The following is an 18,157-nucleotide window of genomic DNA, read 5'->3' as shown; positions in this document are numbered from 1 at the left end:
ATTACTTGACCCTGAGAAACTTAACAATTGGACAGCAACTGCCTGTGTGGGTAAGGTGAGTTGATAGTAGTACTCCTCAGTGACTTTTGGAGGAAATGTTTTTCAATTTTACATTTGCATAAGGTATTTTATGTGTTTTTTTTTTATTTTATTTTGGCAACTTCTTAGATAAAAGTTAGTAAAAGAGGTTGCATGGTTGTAACCAGTGTAGCTTAAAAAGATCGTTAGTTTCCTGTAGAGTTGAACCTTTTATACATTGTGTAAAAGGTGGCTGAGAAGCTTGTTTTAAAGAGGACTTACAGAAAAAAAGGCAGATCTATTTCTAAAACAAAAAATAGATGATACGACCAGCGCCAAATGCAACCAAACAAGCCCTCCTGTGGCCCAAAGAGTTAACAGAAATCCAGTAGGCTGCCCCGCATCAGACAAGGGATCCCGTAAACTGCATGAAAGAAAGAAAACACTGGTTTTGCACCTAACCTGGTGCAATAATCCTTTTATTTCAAAAACTGTATATATAAAAATACTTATACTCACAAATGGAGCAAGAACAGTGATACATTGGACTTGTAGTCCTGACTGGATTAACCGCTGCACAAAGGTGTGAATGTCCAGGAGCTCAGATTTCTAAATCCATTGTGAACTATATAATAATGAACCAAAACATTTTAAAAGTGCATCAGAAAACCCCTAAATAGACAAATTGTGTCAAACTACCCTTTGCAAAGTGGGTCAGGCAATATGCAAACAATAATACTCCACAAAACACTGTATGTGATGGTTTATGTTGGTGTAAACCCAATCACTGAAATATCATAAGCTGTAACATGTTAATATCAGTTCAAAAGCAATTTTCAGTATTTTTAAATTTAAAACTCTCATAAAAAATTATATCAGTTGATCCTGCCATGAGGATCCTTGATGAGGCTTCCTGTTATTGGTTGACAACACTCTGTCCCTATCTCCAAGTTGTCCTGCTTTGCTGCCACCTGGGCTTCCAAAGGAGACTACAGTTGGCTTTTTCAACACAAATAAACAGACATGGTCCACTGTTCTTACAAAGTGAAATGCCATGCATGTATCTAGACAGAAAGTATCTAAAGAAGATTGGCAGCATTTAGGTAAGATTTGAATATGAGACAGAGAAGCTGATTGGTTGCAGTGCAAATCTGCTCCAGATTGTATCTGCTCCAGTTTTGATACATTCCCCCCAATGATTTTAGCAAACTAAATGTCTTTCAGTTAGGGTGTACATCTAATTTATTATATAGCCCCCTCCCAACTCCCATGATAAGAAAATGTCCACGCTATGTGTAAAATGTTTGTGTATTTGTATATAGATATGACTATCAGGATTTTAGTTTTTTCTTTATTATAAAGTCTTAATAAAATGTGTTACTGTAAGTGCTAAATCTCACACCACTTCAGAAATCTGTAATTGAAAACTGCATTCTTTAGTGGAACTTTAGCTCACCCTGTAGAGCGGTCAAGGGCTTTTCTGAAAAATGGCCTTTGTCTAGCTAAGCCTTTTTTGCACTGCATGTATTATACAGAAGCATGTTATCAATCCACTGCGTGCATTAGGTGTATTGCACTCATTAAGTTTCATTCATTTCATTCATTGGGTTTCAGCAAAACAGATTGGGAAACTGCTCTCAGAAGTGGGAATACATTGAAGTAATATTTGCATATTCAAATATAGCAAACAATAAATTCTTAGAGGACATAGAAAACGTTTTTATTTTATTAAGGGTTGAGCCTTATTCTGCAGATAGCGAAAGGTTAATTCAGTAGACAAAGTGGTGTGCTTTCCAAGCGGTGAAGGTAAATCTATCACTACTACTAAAATACCAGTCTGAGAAACCTTTGATGGAAGTTGCCATTTGCCTAATGATTTCTAAAAGATCTCATTGAATCATTGTGCAAAGAGCTCTCAATATTTGTCAATCACTCACCTCATTTCCTGCTAACGCTTGCAGTTTAAGATAAAACAGTGTAATGGAAATGGGAGAGGTTGCAATGAGACACAACAGCTTTACAGAGAAGTAAATCACACATACTGTAAGTGGAAAAAAAGAGGGGGTTGTTGTAGCATCAGGTTATATGCAGTTTAATCATTTTGACTATGACTCTCTTAAAGAAAACCTGCCATTAAATTGCAGCCAGTAAAAAAAAACTTGGTTCTCACCCTAACCACACCTACCCAATCTATATTTCTTAAATAAAAGTATCCAATTTACTTGTTTGGCATCTCCGGTTAAGTAGTAACCCAGCCTGCTAAATATTCTGTAGTTATTATTGGTTGTAAGGGTATAGCAGCTGGGGTTAGTCCATGACTTATGATAGGGTTTGGTTAGAGTTGACCTATCTGTACATTTTTGGGTGTTGATGGCTCAATTCAGGGGTAATGTGTTGTATCTGAGCTATTTGGTTACAATTCTATCTTGGAAAAACACAGCACACTACAACTGGTTTAGGAGGCTGGATTACTAACACGTTTTTAAATGCAAATAGGTCATATAAAGGCCAATAGGAACTAAATGTGAAACCTTTTTACCTTGAAAATTATTTGTATTTAGTTTAAAGGACACTTTCTGGGTAGAACATTTCTAGTGACAAATATCTAAAATCGACAACTGTCCCTGGAAATCTGAGACTGTTGCCAGCTGTGTATTTCATTAGTATTCCCTGCTTAAATGTGACTGACAGGCCAAACAACTAATCTGCTGCAAAACCTGTTGATAATCTTGGATGTGTATCTTGTCAATCATAGAATCATGTGGGTGGTAACTTCTTCTGTGAAACAAGCATTCTGCTCAATGAAGAAGTTGAATGGAGAGTGAATGCAGCATGCGTATACATGACATTTTAATTGCACCTTTGAAGGCTACTTTTGTCGACAGGCCAAAAGGTAACTGTATCCTACTCTGGATAACCATAGCCCTCATTCATACCTCTGCGATCTGACATTGCAGAGGTGCTGCAGGGTGCATTTGTGGTGCTGCCTATTGCAGCTAAATCACACTGAAAGAAGTGCATGCAACTTTTTTTATAATCGCACCACAGAGGTGGTTCTATACAACGCACATGTGATGGCTAGGTGCGTTGGGGTGCCATTAAGAAGTAATGGCAGTACATTGCACCTAATATTGCAATATGCGATATATGAACAAAGCCTTACTCTTGGGCCTAAGCTGCTCAACCATCTTCCTGTTTGTTTGGATTTTAAGGGCCTTTATATGTTATACCTTTGCTGTATGCTATGGAATTACCCTTTGTTGTAAGTGGGAGCATTTGGAAGTTTGCATATATGTGTGAAGTTTTCCAACTCACATGTGAAATGATAGTGTTTGATGCAGTGTATTTGTGTCACTATACTATTGCTTTCAATGTCATTTGCTGTGAGTTACCCTTAGATGTACTCAAGCTAATTTATATTCATTGGCTTGATTCACTTGACAAAGCATTTGCTGTTGGTGGTCATGGAAATGCTTCATTGGATTGGTGGTCAGTGGGAAGAATGTTCCCTATATTTGTGGTCAGTGGGATCAATGCTCCTTACAATATTTATCAGTGGTTACTTATAGGATTGACATTGCTAAGAAAACCATAGGAACCCCCGAAGGAACCTTAGGATTCCATAGAACCCTATACGAAAGACAATATCTTCCTTCAGAATGATCCTGCAACTTAAAAATGCTGAGGGCAAGTAAGTGACATTCTCCCCACTGACCACCAATCTAATGGAGTGTTGAATAGAGCAGCCATGGGTGTCAAATGCCACATTTCTTATTCGTTTATTTATTTTTATGTCTCAACCTACTGTTTACACTAATGCACAATGAGCTGTAGATATAATTGTAATTTTTATCAGAGGTTTCCTAAGACCTGAAAGCTAATTTAAAGCCAAAGTCTAGTGTTTTGTATTCCTTGACACAAATACAATGCATTTTATGAAAGTAGTGAGGAGCAGTGGGTTTGCGACTGGAGCACTTCACTGCTCAAGCTGCATTCCTCCTCGTAGTGCCCGAAAGTTCACCATTATGTAGGAGTCGGCATGCTGCAAGGTAAGATTTTTATACTTTGCAGCAGCCCTCCACACATAACACACAGCTTTTTATGATCATTTAAACACCCTTCGCACATGTAGAGCAGTGTTAAATAACACTATATACAACACATATATTGGGCTAAGATTTCAGACAAACAAACTATATATGAAACTGCCATTTTTTTTTCAATCTAACGGAAAATTCTTTATTTTGGACTTGAATGCTTCTTTTATTAGTCAAGTTGGAATTCAAAACAAAAATATGGCAGATTTTTATTTTCCTTCAGCATTTCAAGATAGAACTGTAATCTCCAACAGAGCGTGCCTAAAACATCCAGGTATGTCCCAGGAACACTTTTGGTTACATGTCCAATTAGAAAGTGTGGAAATGACCCAAGCTCCAATGCTTAAGGATCAATAGATGTACCTAGAAGCAGCCTGTTTTCAGTTATCTAAAACATCTTCTTTTGGCAGCAGAACAATAATAGAGGTTCAACAAGAAGAACACAGTGTGGACTAGTGCATGTTTTAAGAGAGTAGGTCCCCATAAAAACAGCAAGTGCTATGTGGTAAACCTTACTAGACCTTACAAACAACCTACATATCCAAAATCCCTCACTTATGCCGTCTTCTACAGGATGTGATCATGCAAACTCTCTCAATTCTTGTTAAATGCCTGTTAAATTCCTTTTACCATTACAGCACATTCGTTTTGCATTTACTCAAGTGTAAATTTAAGGCTTGGAAAATCGAGACTATCATAATCCACCTTCCAGAACTTCCTTATCGTTGCTTATTGTTTTTTATCTTATTAGAATAAATGATGTTTTATAGCTGCCCAGAGGTTTATTAATACTAGCTTTATTCATTTTGGGCATTTTAAACTTATTCTTTTTAAAGGTGTATTTACATGTTTTTTGTACGTTTTGTGCTACATTGATCTAGCCTGACAGGATTATCTTTTATATTCATAAATACTGCTCTACCACTTAGGTTAGTTACTATGTATACATTGTTTTTTTTAAATCTTATTGATATACAGTAGATGTTCTACTTTCATATGCCATAAGTCAATCAGTGGCAAACAGAAGATCTAATATGCAATCCATTCATATGGCCTTAAAGAAAAGCACATCTTTTTAAACAAAAAAGAGCATCTCCTCATATCTGGTTGTTTGAATTGTCAGCAGCTCTATAATTAACATTTCCATACAGGACTTTATTTTGCCAAGTTTTTTAGAAGCATGTACAGCAGGAAAGGTGTTTAACGCCAACAGAGGACTTTTATGCAAGAGAAAATGTATGACTAGATACCTGGGATTTGTTTTATATACATGCACTTGCAAAGTGCCCTTTATCTGCAAAGAGTGTTTTTACACAATGGAAGGAAAGGTGAAGCATCAGAATCCTTAACCCTTTTGTAACCGTGTGTAATTGATGCATAATCATGCCAAATTTAGCAGTATCAGCATGCATTGGTTAGTTATTATTTTTTTAGGACATCTATTATTTTCATTATTTTTATACAGGATTTAAAAAGCACTAACCGTTTGAACAGCACCTTACAATATAAGGAAGACATTACAGCTACAATACAATTATAGTCAACATGATTAGGAGGGCCTTGCCCATGAGAGCTTACAATCTAAAAGTTTGAGGCTTTTATGTGATACACAGTTTTTATAAAGAACCCTGTTTTATAATTATAGGCTGACAATAAAATTAACAACATGTTTTCTATTTTTAATGTTTTAAAGGAGAACTATGAGATGAGTGATTTCCACTCACCTCATTGTTCTAGCCGACCTGTGACAATGAGACTGTCACAGGTCGGCTCAGTAGATCGGGAGGTGAGAGAACAGATACCGGCGTTCGCTCACCTCTCGATTCTGTCACGGAACGGACGGTAAGTTAGGCAGAGCCAGCTGTCACTCACGCAGCTGGGCGGATCTCAACATCGATGTCGGGATTCGCTCCGGCTGCTGCATCTCAGTATACTGCGAGCTGTAGCTCGCTCTATACTGAGCTTAGGGTAACGGGAGGACGCTAGTTTGTGTCCTCCCGCTACCCTAAGGAGAACTATGGGGAAAAACACTGACCCCATAGTTCTCCTTTAATTTTTTTTAATACTGTAATTGTATTTAAGAATTATGGTATTTAACAGCTGTACACTGCCACCTTCATTCTACAGTGGCATCTGTAGTGTCATCTGCATGTTGACTTATTTTGTCACTGAAGCCCTCGAGGGTCATATTGCCGGGGAACGTTAATATACCGATTTTAGGCATAAAGGGGTTAGAGAGAGAAAGTAAACTTTCTTGGTTCACTTAGAAATATTAAAGTAGTTAAAGCTGAACTCTTGGCAGATATAAAAAAAGACACAAATGAATACAGCTCTGTAATAATGTCTGCATTATTAAATGTAGTTTTTAAATGCAAGCAGTGTAAGTACCTGAAATCAGCCTGGTACCAGCCTATTGCAGTCCCTGTACAACAGGTCAGGAGTGTGAGAGGAAGAAGCAGTACAAGGAGCCAGTTGATGTGCTGACAAGAAGCATGCTGATGGGATGATAAACCAGATAGACAGAGAAATGAGCCCATTACTCTGCTTCTTCTCCTTCCACTGTACTCTTCCAGCCTGGGGTGTTACGGACAAACATCAAGTGGCAGGAGAAAACAGATGGCAATCTCTGGATTGAAGCTGAATATTGCAGAAATTGCTGGTTTTGTTATTTTACCTTTTTATGTGCTAGTTATTTTTATCTTGTTATTTTTGTCTGGACATTTGCTTAATGCTGTGCTAAAGTGTCTGTATTTTTAAATGCCTTTAGGTTTTTTTAGACTGTGACCGGCTAAACATTCAATTAGAATTTAAAAAAAAATTTGTGTACCTCAACTTTTAATGTGAACATTAGAATTTGGTTTGTTTTTATATTACTATAAGAAAACATGTACTGCAATACATAGGCTATCATTGATGATCTTATTCTGAAAATGTTAGTTACCTGGCTGTCTCTGGTATCCAGAGCTTTTTGATGGATCAAACAGGTTTTCTAATATAAGAATTTGTAATATAGCAAGTTTTACAGTCCTTGCTATAAAGACGTAACTGTGATCTAGTGACAAGAATTGTCTTGCGTGACCCATTAAAATTATAGTGATACATTTTCTCTTTATTAAAGCAGTCTTATCATCTAACCATTGGTGAGTGGCTACTTACATTATATGACCAAATGTTTGTGGACACCTGACCAATCACACCTTCACTTTATGGCCAAAAGTATGTAGACACCCCTCCAAATTATTGAGCTCTGGTATTCCCAGTGATGGATAATAGTAATGCTACAGCATAGAAAAGGTATTTTAGACAACTGATCAATTCCACATTGTGGAAACAGTTTATTTTCTGTTCCAGGCCCTGTGCACAAAGCCAGCTCCATAAAGACATTGTTTGACTTGTTTTGTGTGTAGAAACTCCAGTAGCCTGCACAGAGCCCTATCAAGCACCTTTGAAATGAATAGGAACCCTGATTGTGAACCCAGTCACCTTGCCCAGTATCAGTACCAGGTCTAACAACTGCTGTTTTGGCCGAATGGGCATACAACACGTTTTTCTTTTTTCGTTTTACTAATGTTGTATTTGTTTTCTTCACAGGTGAAAAATGCAGCAGCTAATGTTCTCAGGGAAACATGGCTAATTTATAAAAATACAAAACTGGTGAAAAAGATAGACCATGCGAAAGTGAGAAAACATCAGCGCAAATTCTTGCAGGCTATCCATCAGTAAGTATTACATTTCATTACCTTGACATTATGTTCATTTTACAGTAATCCCAATAAAATGTGTATATCAAACTGTAAGAAGAACACCCAGGTGTTCCGAACACTGAAGTGGCTATTAAGTGCCTGCAATGAAATAAAGCAAACATCATCCTTACTTGGACAGCATTCCTACTTTCTTATTCTCTAGTTTCAGGAAGCAATCTATAAATCACTTCTAAACTGGAATCTTGATTGGTGTCCAAAATGGACAGGAACAAACTTTTTTGCTTTTTGAACAACACAGTCATTGTATTCTCAATAACACTCTCAACACTTAGGAGTTTTGTGTAGAGGGGATTAAGCCTGTTTTCTGTTTAAAGGGACTCTGTTGATAAAATGAATCTGTACAATAAATGTCTCCCTGTAAAGAAGACATTGAATACTTGCTTCTGATCTCTGCAATAGTGAGGAGAAACTGCCACCTGAAGATTCTGCAGAATCCAATACTTCCAGCAGTGTCAGATTCCTGGTCCTCTGCTGTGCTCAATTGTTTGATCCATCACCCCCATCTGTGCTTAGTGGTGTGATTCACCACCCCCCAGATGTGCTCATTAATTTTATCCGCAGGCCCCTACATTGTCCTGTATACATTGATAGCACTAGCTTTATTAAAAACTTCTCAAAATAACCATAACCTATAGATTAGATCAGCTGTTAATACTTAATTTCAGACACAAGATTTATTTATCAGTGGATTGCTTTAATGTTTCCTTCCTGCAATCTGCATATTCTTTTTTAGGACATTATTCACAAAAGGGTGAAGAGTTTGGAGAAGGCAGGAGAAGATTAATGCTCTGGACTACAACCCCCAGAGACGTAAAGCGAAAGTGAGCTGAATTGGAGATTTTTTTCAAATCAGCTATGTTGCCCTAGATTGTTCACTTCTCCTGCCTTCTCCAAACTCTGCACCCTTTTGTGAATAACCCCGTTAGTGTTTCATTTGATGAAAAAGCTGCTTATATTTCTGGTATGCAGGATTGTCCGTGCTACTTCCAGGGTCAGATGACACCACTGCTTCATGGATGAATTAGATCTACCATTGTTGTCAGCTTCTGTACACTATGTATGTTACTAAATATGTACAATTACATCAGTGAGCCTGTTCTATCATGAAAATACTCATTACTTCTACTACTAGCAGCACATTCTCCACCCTCATTCTAAGAATAACCCCATTAGTAGGATCAGATAAAATATAAGAAAACGTAGTCCATTTATAAGCTAACAAAAGGAGCTTTTGAAATATATTTGTAACATTTTCAATGGCAGGTTATGGTTGTTTAAGGAAGTTTTTAATAAAGCTAGTGCTAGTAAATGTAAAACTCAATTTAGCTGCTTATCTACATTGTTAAGACCTAGCCTTACATTTGCATAGCTATTTCAACCATGTTATAATACAGCACTGTATTTCATGTGATTCTTAAGTTCAACAGGAGTTGCAGAGTTTTCCTTTGAATATGTGTGTACCCAATTTAAAAACAGATAATGGATATCAAGTGATAAGACATTTCAAGCATTTTCTGCACTATAATAATTGAAATGGCATAAAATACCATAAAAATTTTTCATAATGATCTTCAAAACATAGATTGTATATTTAGAGATGGAAAAATATTTTACTTCGGTACAAATACTTTTACATTGCAATTACAAGGCTTTGTTTACAAGTGACTGAATTTCTTTTGGCCATAAAAAAATGGTTGCATGTTCTCTGTAATAACATTTCAAAAGCATTTCGCAATTGCTATGATGAGCAAGAATGAAAAACAAGTGCAGCTCAATGGGATTGCTAAGATACAGGAACAGCAAATCAGACTTGAAATAATCATATACCAGTAAAATAAAAGAAGTTGGAGTTTCCTAAAGAAAAAGCGTGTATTTTCTACATTTCCCATAACATGTATACTTCTTTACAGTATATTTTAAACAGGCTTTCCTTTGTTTTGTTTTCCTTTTTTTCACCCAAATGAAAATAGAGCTCGGAAGTAAGTTACACTGTACCAGCTGTTATTTAAAACCTTGTGAAGAATCTTTACTACTGCATGCCAAGGACTGATTTTTTCTCTTTAATGCTTGAAGGGATGCCAGCTCCTCAAGATGGGCTGCTGTCCTGTCAATCACATACCAGTTACTGATATGATTGCTGTCATGGAAACTTAACCGAAGTCATGATTGTAACCTGTGATAAGTGAAATTTTGAGGTTGAAACTCCACATTTCCTAATTAATTTCCCTTAAATGGTGCTTAGATTATGTGAATAAAAATGACAGGATTGCTTCTGCTGCTCTCTACATTTAAATCTGTACACGCATTGGGGAGATTTCCCCTCATTTATTATTACCAAGGGCACCACAGGAAGTGAGAGGAAATATCCCCTAAGCAGGTCAAACAGGTGTCCCCATTGAGAGGTTTCCCTCATCTGAAATCAAGAACATTTGATTAGAATTCTGCTTTCGAAGCATACATATCATTCTTTAATTGCAGACATTAATGAAGGCCTCCGAATCTGACCACTTTTTCATTTAGCTTGTTCACCTACATGAAACATAATGTGTGTGGACCCTGAATTTATTGCTCTTAGGAGTTTGTTTTAGTTGATCACTGTTGTTTCTGCTACATAAGGCTGGTGCCGGGAGTGTTATTCACTCTCTAGTCTAGAGCTTGAACATGGGCACCCAGGAGATGTGTGTGTGCATTACCATACACCAGTTATCATACCCATGTGTTTGATCACCATGATGTTTACGACCTGCTTAATTATGCAGATATAATATGTGAGGCTATAAATTCTCAGCTGATAGCTGATGAGTCTCCCTAATAAGTTCAGTAGTAATTCATATACTGTGCTGTGAGTTTGCAACATATTGAGGAACAGCTTACGTTAAAGTGAATCTGTGCTTTGCATATGTAGACCAAAGCAACAGGTTCACTTTAATACAGACATCTACAGACTCGCTTACATTCCTTTTACTCCCCCACTATTCAGTTCAGCCACCTTTAGTGAAAGCAAAACCCTGTGTATGATACAAGTCACTGGTGTTGTAGCTCACACAGGCCTATAGACCCTTCTGTGACAATGGTGATTGGCCCAACCTTGTCATGGGTAGGTTATAGGCACCTTCTTGCCCAGAAGTACTGGGAGTTTCCTTTGACTCATGACACTTTAGGTAGCAGCAGGGAAGCGAAGGAAAGGTATTTTATACTACAGGAGGTAGATGAGTTAAAGTGTATTTATAGCCAAAAATGTTTTTATAATTTTTGAATAGAGTAGGCAAGGGTTAATATTCATGTCAGTTTATTTATTTTGCTGTCTGTGTACCACTGGGAGATTGTGCTTCACTTCCTGTTCTAGAGATGCAACAGGAAGTTAGAGGAAATCTACCAAAGTGTGGGTAATTCTATCTTAGGCAACTATAAACTTCTGGGGACAACTCTAAAATTTTGGATTGGCCACGACTTACTTTCTCATTGAAAATGGTTACCAGTACAAGGGGTACATTTCCCCAATGGGGACAGAAACAGCAATACAAAGTTGACAGAGGGTCTAACTCTTCCCCATTCTCTATGAAACTACTACTACAAAAAAGAAAGATTTGTCTAGAGATACATTTTAAAGCTTACCTGTTCAAAAGCACAGGTTTACTTTAAAGTTTGTAAATACTTTAGTAGTTATGTGGTCATCTGGGGTCTACATTTTCTACATAATACATACATAATCAGTTTAGTGATTTTTCTTTTGTGGTGGCTACAGTTGTGAATATATAGTTATTAGGAGACATCAGATCGCATGCAATGTTCATGTTTTTCTGCATTGTTAGTCATTTACATATGCTATCCTATAGTTATTATAAGAGAGGAATACAAGAAGTGAAGTGGGGTTTTGGTTTCCCTCTTGGAAAGGGCAATTTGGACTGTTGTATTTGGACACATACTCACTACCACTGCACTGGACACACTCTCTTGTACTCGATGCCACTGCACCTGAAGTGCACTCTCACACTCTTTGCCACTACACATAAAGGCACTCTTACACTGATTGCCACTTCGCCTATGTGCAATCTTGCATAGGCTGTCATAGCACTGACACATACTTTTGTATTTAGCTTGTTCAACCAATGGGCACCCCTTTGCTAGTCACTTTATATAAAAATTAACTACTGCTTACAACGCTGGTCAGTGTGCACTGCAGTCACAAGATGACTGAATCAGTGGGCATTATGCTTTAGTTGAGAGCAGCTTATGTGGCTTTAAAGTCCATTTTTTTTCTTTTTCAGATAATCCTATTACCAAGGGAATTACAATGCATTTGTGGATGTTTGTCTCATAGAATTCATCAAATTGTTCTGTTATGTTGACCAATGCAGCTAAACTGTAATAACCAAATGGAATGTTGCAGTAGTAGTGAGATAGGTTTTTATTTCAGAGTAAAAGGACATTTGTGACTTGTATGCATAATTTTGCTACTTGGCCTTGTGCACTGATATATTTCCTAAAATACCAAAATTAAAATTTAGGACACACACAAGCCCCATACCATCCTAGGAACCAAACCCACCTATATCTGTGTAATGCCTCTTCATTTTTAAACAAGGGTCCAAGTGTTGGAGCACTTCAGCCAATACTGTGATACGTTGTTGAGTTTATCCCATTTAGTCCTAAATAGTTCTCATTGTTGCTGGCCCTCTTATGAACACTGTTACAGTGGCCATAATGGTCTCCCAAGCAACAGTGTTTCGCTACAGTTTATGAGAACTGGGTGGGGGTAGTGGACCTCTCTGTGTTAATACAGGAATCAAAAGGGTCCAATTTTTGCAAATAACCCTTTTAAAAACACCAGATATGAGCCAGATTAAAGCGCTGTGCAAACTATTAGCGCTATATAAATCCTGTATAATAATAATGAGCCATTAATGTATCGTTAACAACAATATATATATATAAATATATATATATATATATATATATATATACACTGAGTGGCCAGATTATTATGACCACCCCATCAGTACTTCGTTGGGCCTCGAGATGACTTTGTTGGGCCGCCTCGTGACTCCACGAGATGTTTAAAGGTGATGCAAGGAATCATTCTTATTAAAATCATATATATTTGGGTGCAAAGTTACAAAGATAGATTTCAGGTCAGTAGAGTAAATACTGGAGATTACAAAACATGTACTGTGTAGTGGAGAGTTATGCCGTTGAGGGAAGAATTGTTCTAGTACTCGCTGTTTGAATAGCTGGCCATTGCATATATGGTCAGAAAGTGGTCATTATGGAAACTCTGCAGAACATTGGGAAGTCAATTTGTTTCAAACGAAATAAACTGACCTTACATTTCTTTTTGTCACCTACAATAATACAGTTTTAGCTGCTGGTCAAGTAAAAGGTTTATTAATCTAGTGAAATCTCTCACTTATCACTGTATTTTCATCAGGTATCAACACACCTAACCCAATCCATCTCAAACTAAAAAGGGCTAATACCGTATCAACACACGCAGACACTGGGATGAACATGCTAATGTAATCTTTGCACTTCAGCTGTTTTTCCAGTGCCTGTTCGTCCTGATACTTTGCTGCTTCTCTATTCCATGGAGTATAGTTTATTCTTTTATTATGTAATCAGTTAGAACCATGATGAATCTGGGGACATCGCACTTGCTTTCTGCTTTGCTGTGTTGAAGAAGCATGCTTTTCATTCTATAGACACATAACTAAACTGATCAGTCAAACTTCTCAAGGCATCTCTCATACCCTATGATCTGCTCTTGCATGCTAATTTGAATTTTCATGGCATGTAAGAAAAATACTTATGTCAGTCTCCTTTTACAGGTTACGAAGTGTTAAAATGGAGCAAAGGAAGTTGAATGATCAAGCTAACACCTTAGTGGATTTAGCAAAGGTCAGTATGAACAGTGGAAGAGATTTAAGTGTTCTAACAGCTCAAGCTCAAGTGTATTTCCAATTAATATCACTTCTATGTCCTTCTAATTAACAGCCGTCCCTATACTTTTAATTAACATCACTTTTGTGTCCTTCTAATTACTGGTTCTCCCTTGTCTTCTAACTAACAGCACTTCCATTTCCATCTAACAGTACTCCCATGCCTTTCTAACTGACAGCACTCCCACATCCTAACAGCACACTCATGTTCTTCTAACAAACAGCACTCCCATGTCTATCTATCTAACAGTACTCCATTATCCATCTAAGAACACTCTAATAACACTCCCATGTCCTTCTAACTAACTGCACTCCTACATCCTCCTAAGAAAACAACGATAACAGCCACTCTGATCTGTTTGAAACTAGCAAAAAGGGAAAGGCGTACGTAGGCGACGTAATATACAAAACAGTACAAAGGGGATCCCCAACATAATTTCAAGCTAGCCAGCAAAAAAACTAACTAATCTGTTTTAGCTACTTATGTCAAAAACAGAGAATAAAATTGCACACATTTGCAAAAAAAATGTGGAAATCTCACTGCCACTCTCCTGGTCTGTCACAGGAGGCTGAGCGGGGCGGTGCTGGAGAAGAGCCCGACCTCTTGTGACACGCCAGCTGCTCACATCGCTCTCCTCCCCGCACCACTCGGCCTCTTGTGACAGTTTCTCTCCTCCCCGCTGGATGCTACGCTGTGTCAGAGGTGACACAGAGCAGCACCCAGCATGGAGGAGGAAAAACCAGGCATGCACCGCAATTTCCTCCGAAAGAAGGGAATTTCAGCATTTTGCCAAAAGTGCCATTTTCGCCAAAATGTTTCGGCAGCCGAAAATTCGGTGCATCCCTATTTATTATATATGCTCTTTTTCTTGAACTTGAGCTTAAACAATAGAAATGATTGATTGAATGAATGATTGATCAAACTAGTTATTGTACACATTATCAACTTATGCACATATGTTTACGAGCGAAAACCACGCTGCTTGTAAAATCAATTGTTAAAGCAATCCAGGGAATAGCCATTCAGTTTGCCCAAACCTGATTTCTATAGACATTTCACATTGACAGATTAATCGTGGTTTTTAGAAGGCCTCTGGGCATGCCTGCAGTGTGCAGACATCCAGTAATGCTTCTAGTAAACAGCAGTGCAGGAAGGCACATAAATTATTAGAAAGGCACCTAAGTAGACTGATCTTAATGACTTGAACACTAGGTTATTATCATTTAGGAAACTGTACACAGTAGACTGACCTGGTGTGTTCAGAAAAGCCAAGATAAAACAAATTGTAGACTGTGACCCTTTTCAATATTTTCAGGCTAAATAATACCGCTTAGCTGTAGTGCATCTTGTAATATGCATAGGGAATTAACATTTAATTCTTAGCCAATGTGTAGATGTGCATTTAGCAGTTCATAGGATGATTCACTTGTGAATGTATATTTTAAACTGTATTATTTATGTCCTGAACATGAAAGATTTTATGGTGTTGTCAATCATAAGGATTAGGAATAGGAGACTTACTGGCATTTTACTAGAGGTTCAGGTACCTACAAAAGTCTTAAAATGTTAAAGCGAATCTAAAACCACCAACAAACATTTAATATACTGCAGTTTATCAGTCCTTAGATGAGGTGGCTGCATGTGTTTTCTTTTTTGTTCTGGATTTTTTTCCTTTATTTTCACATAATGATTCTGCCAATCACACACCTCTTGTCCCAGGGTGACAACCCTCACTTGCTGCACTATATCTATAGAAAGGCATTGTTACCCTTGGCTGCTTTTCTGATTTGTACTACAGACACCTCCTTATCTCCATTTATAGAGGGGCATTGCTCTGTAATTTTTAGAAGATAGTAGAGAAAGCTGCAAACATTGTTTGAGGTTTAAGTTCAGTCCACAGGAATGTACAAGGATACAAGACAGGATCACAAGGTATTTTTCTGCACTTGCAAAAAAGGTACTTGGCTGTAGAAAAGAAAAAGGAAGAACTTCTAATAAAAAATTAACTTGTAAGCTGCAATATATACAATTTTAGTTTTTGAGTTTAGATATACTGTAAGTTCCCTTTGTGTAGTGTGTCAGGTAAAAGCTTCCAGACACTGTGCATAATGACAACAAAGAAAGATTGTAATTTTACTTCCCTTTTTCCTCCCAGACTCAAAACATCATGTATGACATGATTTCCGATCTAAATGAAAGAAGTGAAGACTTTGAGAAGAGGATTGTTCTCTTAGAGACGAAGCTAGAGACATTAATTGGTAGCATTCAAGCTCTCCCTGGACTGATTAGTCAGACAATAAGCCAACAACAAAGGGACTTGATGGAAGCTCAGCTGCAAAATTATGACAAGCATGTTGCATACAGCATCGAACGTTCACGCTCTGTGTCAAGAAGGCGGCGGTCTTCATCCACGGCACCTCCAACTTCATCGGAAAGTAGCTAGAAGGGAATAATTTAACCAAAAACAAGAAAAATACTTTTTTGCCATCATATGGTCAATATTTTAGCTTTTATTGTAAAGCCCTATGGTTCTAATCAGTGTTATCTGGGTTCTGATGTCAGAATCTTAGAAACCTGAACACAAAGTTTTAGGCCAAATAGAGTGAGAACTCTCTTTTATTTCTCAGATGCACAGTGAATGCACCTATCATTGCTATATAGATTGTTTCTCCTGTTTCACTTTTTATTCATGCACTTCAAAGAAACTTTACTACTACTATATAGTATAATAAAATATTAATTTCTGAACATAATTGTATGGTCACTTCTGTTCATACAATGGGTTCTGCTTACATTAGGCAAGTTTATTGAAAATAACTGAGTGATATGTACCAATGTGATTTTTATAAAATTATTTAGTTGTTAATTTTAAAAAAATGGGTTATATTCACAAATCCTCTGACTTTGCATCTGGAGATGCCAGAGCAAGTCTGTGTTTAGCACTCACTGGAACTGTGTGAAATTGTCCATTGCAGAGATAATTTTACGCGCCCACAAATGCTCAACTGGTCCTTGGTCACAGCTAGATCCACCAAGAAAGCTGTACAGGTGTGAGCAAAGGGTCAATGAGTTTTGACACATTCACTATAGACAATAATTATCCCTACAGTGGACACTTTAATCCACACTGAGCCAAAGGTACTAAATGCAAAAATGGCCTCACAGCCCCTAGATGTGGTGTCCCAGGTCTTGTGAGTATGGATCCTTATTAAAACAGCCACCAGGTCTTGGTTATTTTTTTAATTATACATATAGAACAGATATATATGCATAAATATATAATATTAACATGAGACTTTGCCTTAAGAAGTATAGTATAGTTACCAGTTGTAGATTTATCCAGGCTCGAATAAAAGCTTATGTTTTTAAACCTTTTTCTTTCTTTTATTCCTTTTTTAATAAAGTTGATATGTTGGTTATTGCCTTTCTATCCAATGCTGTCTGTTTCTCTGTGCCATATTTAACAGTAAAGAATGTATTATCAAGCTTAACAGCGACAGACCTTTCATGGAATGTTTCAGTTCTCAGGCTTTAGTCTAATACTGGGTCAGTCACCTTATTCTCTGTGACATGGACACATCCTTCACAAAGAAAATTGGGCTCTAGATACACTTTATCATAAAGAAGAGAGGAGTGTAAGCAAAAGCAAAATATGTACGCTGCCATTCCTGTGTGGGTTCTGAAAATACTCTTTGGCAGTTTCTGGCTTCAGAAACAATTACTGAGTAATTTTCCCAGAACAGAAAAATAAGACCTTCTGACCTACATTGCCATTCAGGTTCAATAAATACTCTGCCTTGCCAAAAAAAAATCACACACTCTAATATTTCGTTGGACCACCTTTAGCTTTGATTACGACATGCATACGCTGTGGTATTGTTTCAATAAGCTTATGCAATGGCACAGCATTTATTTCCATCCGGAGTTGCATTAATTTTTCACCAAGATCTTGAAGTGATGATGGGAGAGTAGGACCGCTGCCTAAAGTCTTCTCCAGCACATCCCACAGATTCTTAATGGGGTTAAGGCCTGGACTCTGTGGTGGCCATTCCATGTGTGAAAATGATTTCTCACGCTCCCTGAACCACTCTTTCACAATTTGAGCCAGATGATTCCTGGCATTGTCATCTTGGAAAATGCCCGTGCAGGGAAGAAAAAGTCAATTGGTCTGAAAACCTGGCCATTCAATATATTCAGGTAGGCAGCTGACCTCAATTTTTTGGTGGCACAATGTTGCTTATTCAATGCAAGGCTCTTAACTGTTTGCTTACCTAAATCCATGTGGTGACTTTTTTTTGGGGACACACTACAATAATATTCAGAAGAGGTCAGCAATAGAAC

General features: G+C 37.5%; 1 protein-coding gene across 1 annotated transcript in view; it reads left to right on the top strand.

Annotated features, from left to right (window-relative positions):
• Positions 1-16,281, top strand: part of KCNN2 (potassium calcium-activated channel subfamily N member 2) — a 149,187-nt gene extending 132,906 nt beyond the window's left edge. Inside the window, exons 6-8 of the mRNA XM_018559841.1 lie at positions 7,707-7,834; positions 13,705-13,774; positions 15,972-16,281. Of these exons, the coding sequence (XP_018415343.1) occupies positions 7,707-7,834; positions 13,705-13,774; positions 15,972-16,259 (486 nt within the window). The 3' untranslated portion in view covers positions 16,260-16,281. The remainder of the gene's footprint in view (positions 1-7,706; positions 7,835-13,704; positions 13,775-15,971) is intronic.
• Positions 16,282-18,157: the final 1,876 nt, after the last annotated feature.

Source organism: Nanorana parkeri, unplaced genomic scaffold (assembly GCF_000935625.1).
Source record: "Nanorana parkeri isolate BGI_ZX_2015 unplaced genomic scaffold, ASM93562v1 scaffold417, whole genome shotgun sequence".
Lineage (NCBI taxonomy): Eukaryota > Metazoa > Chordata > Amphibia > Anura > Dicroglossidae > Nanorana > Nanorana parkeri.
Note: the sequence above shows the minus strand (reverse complement) of the source record. Positions and strands in the feature narration are given on the sequence as shown.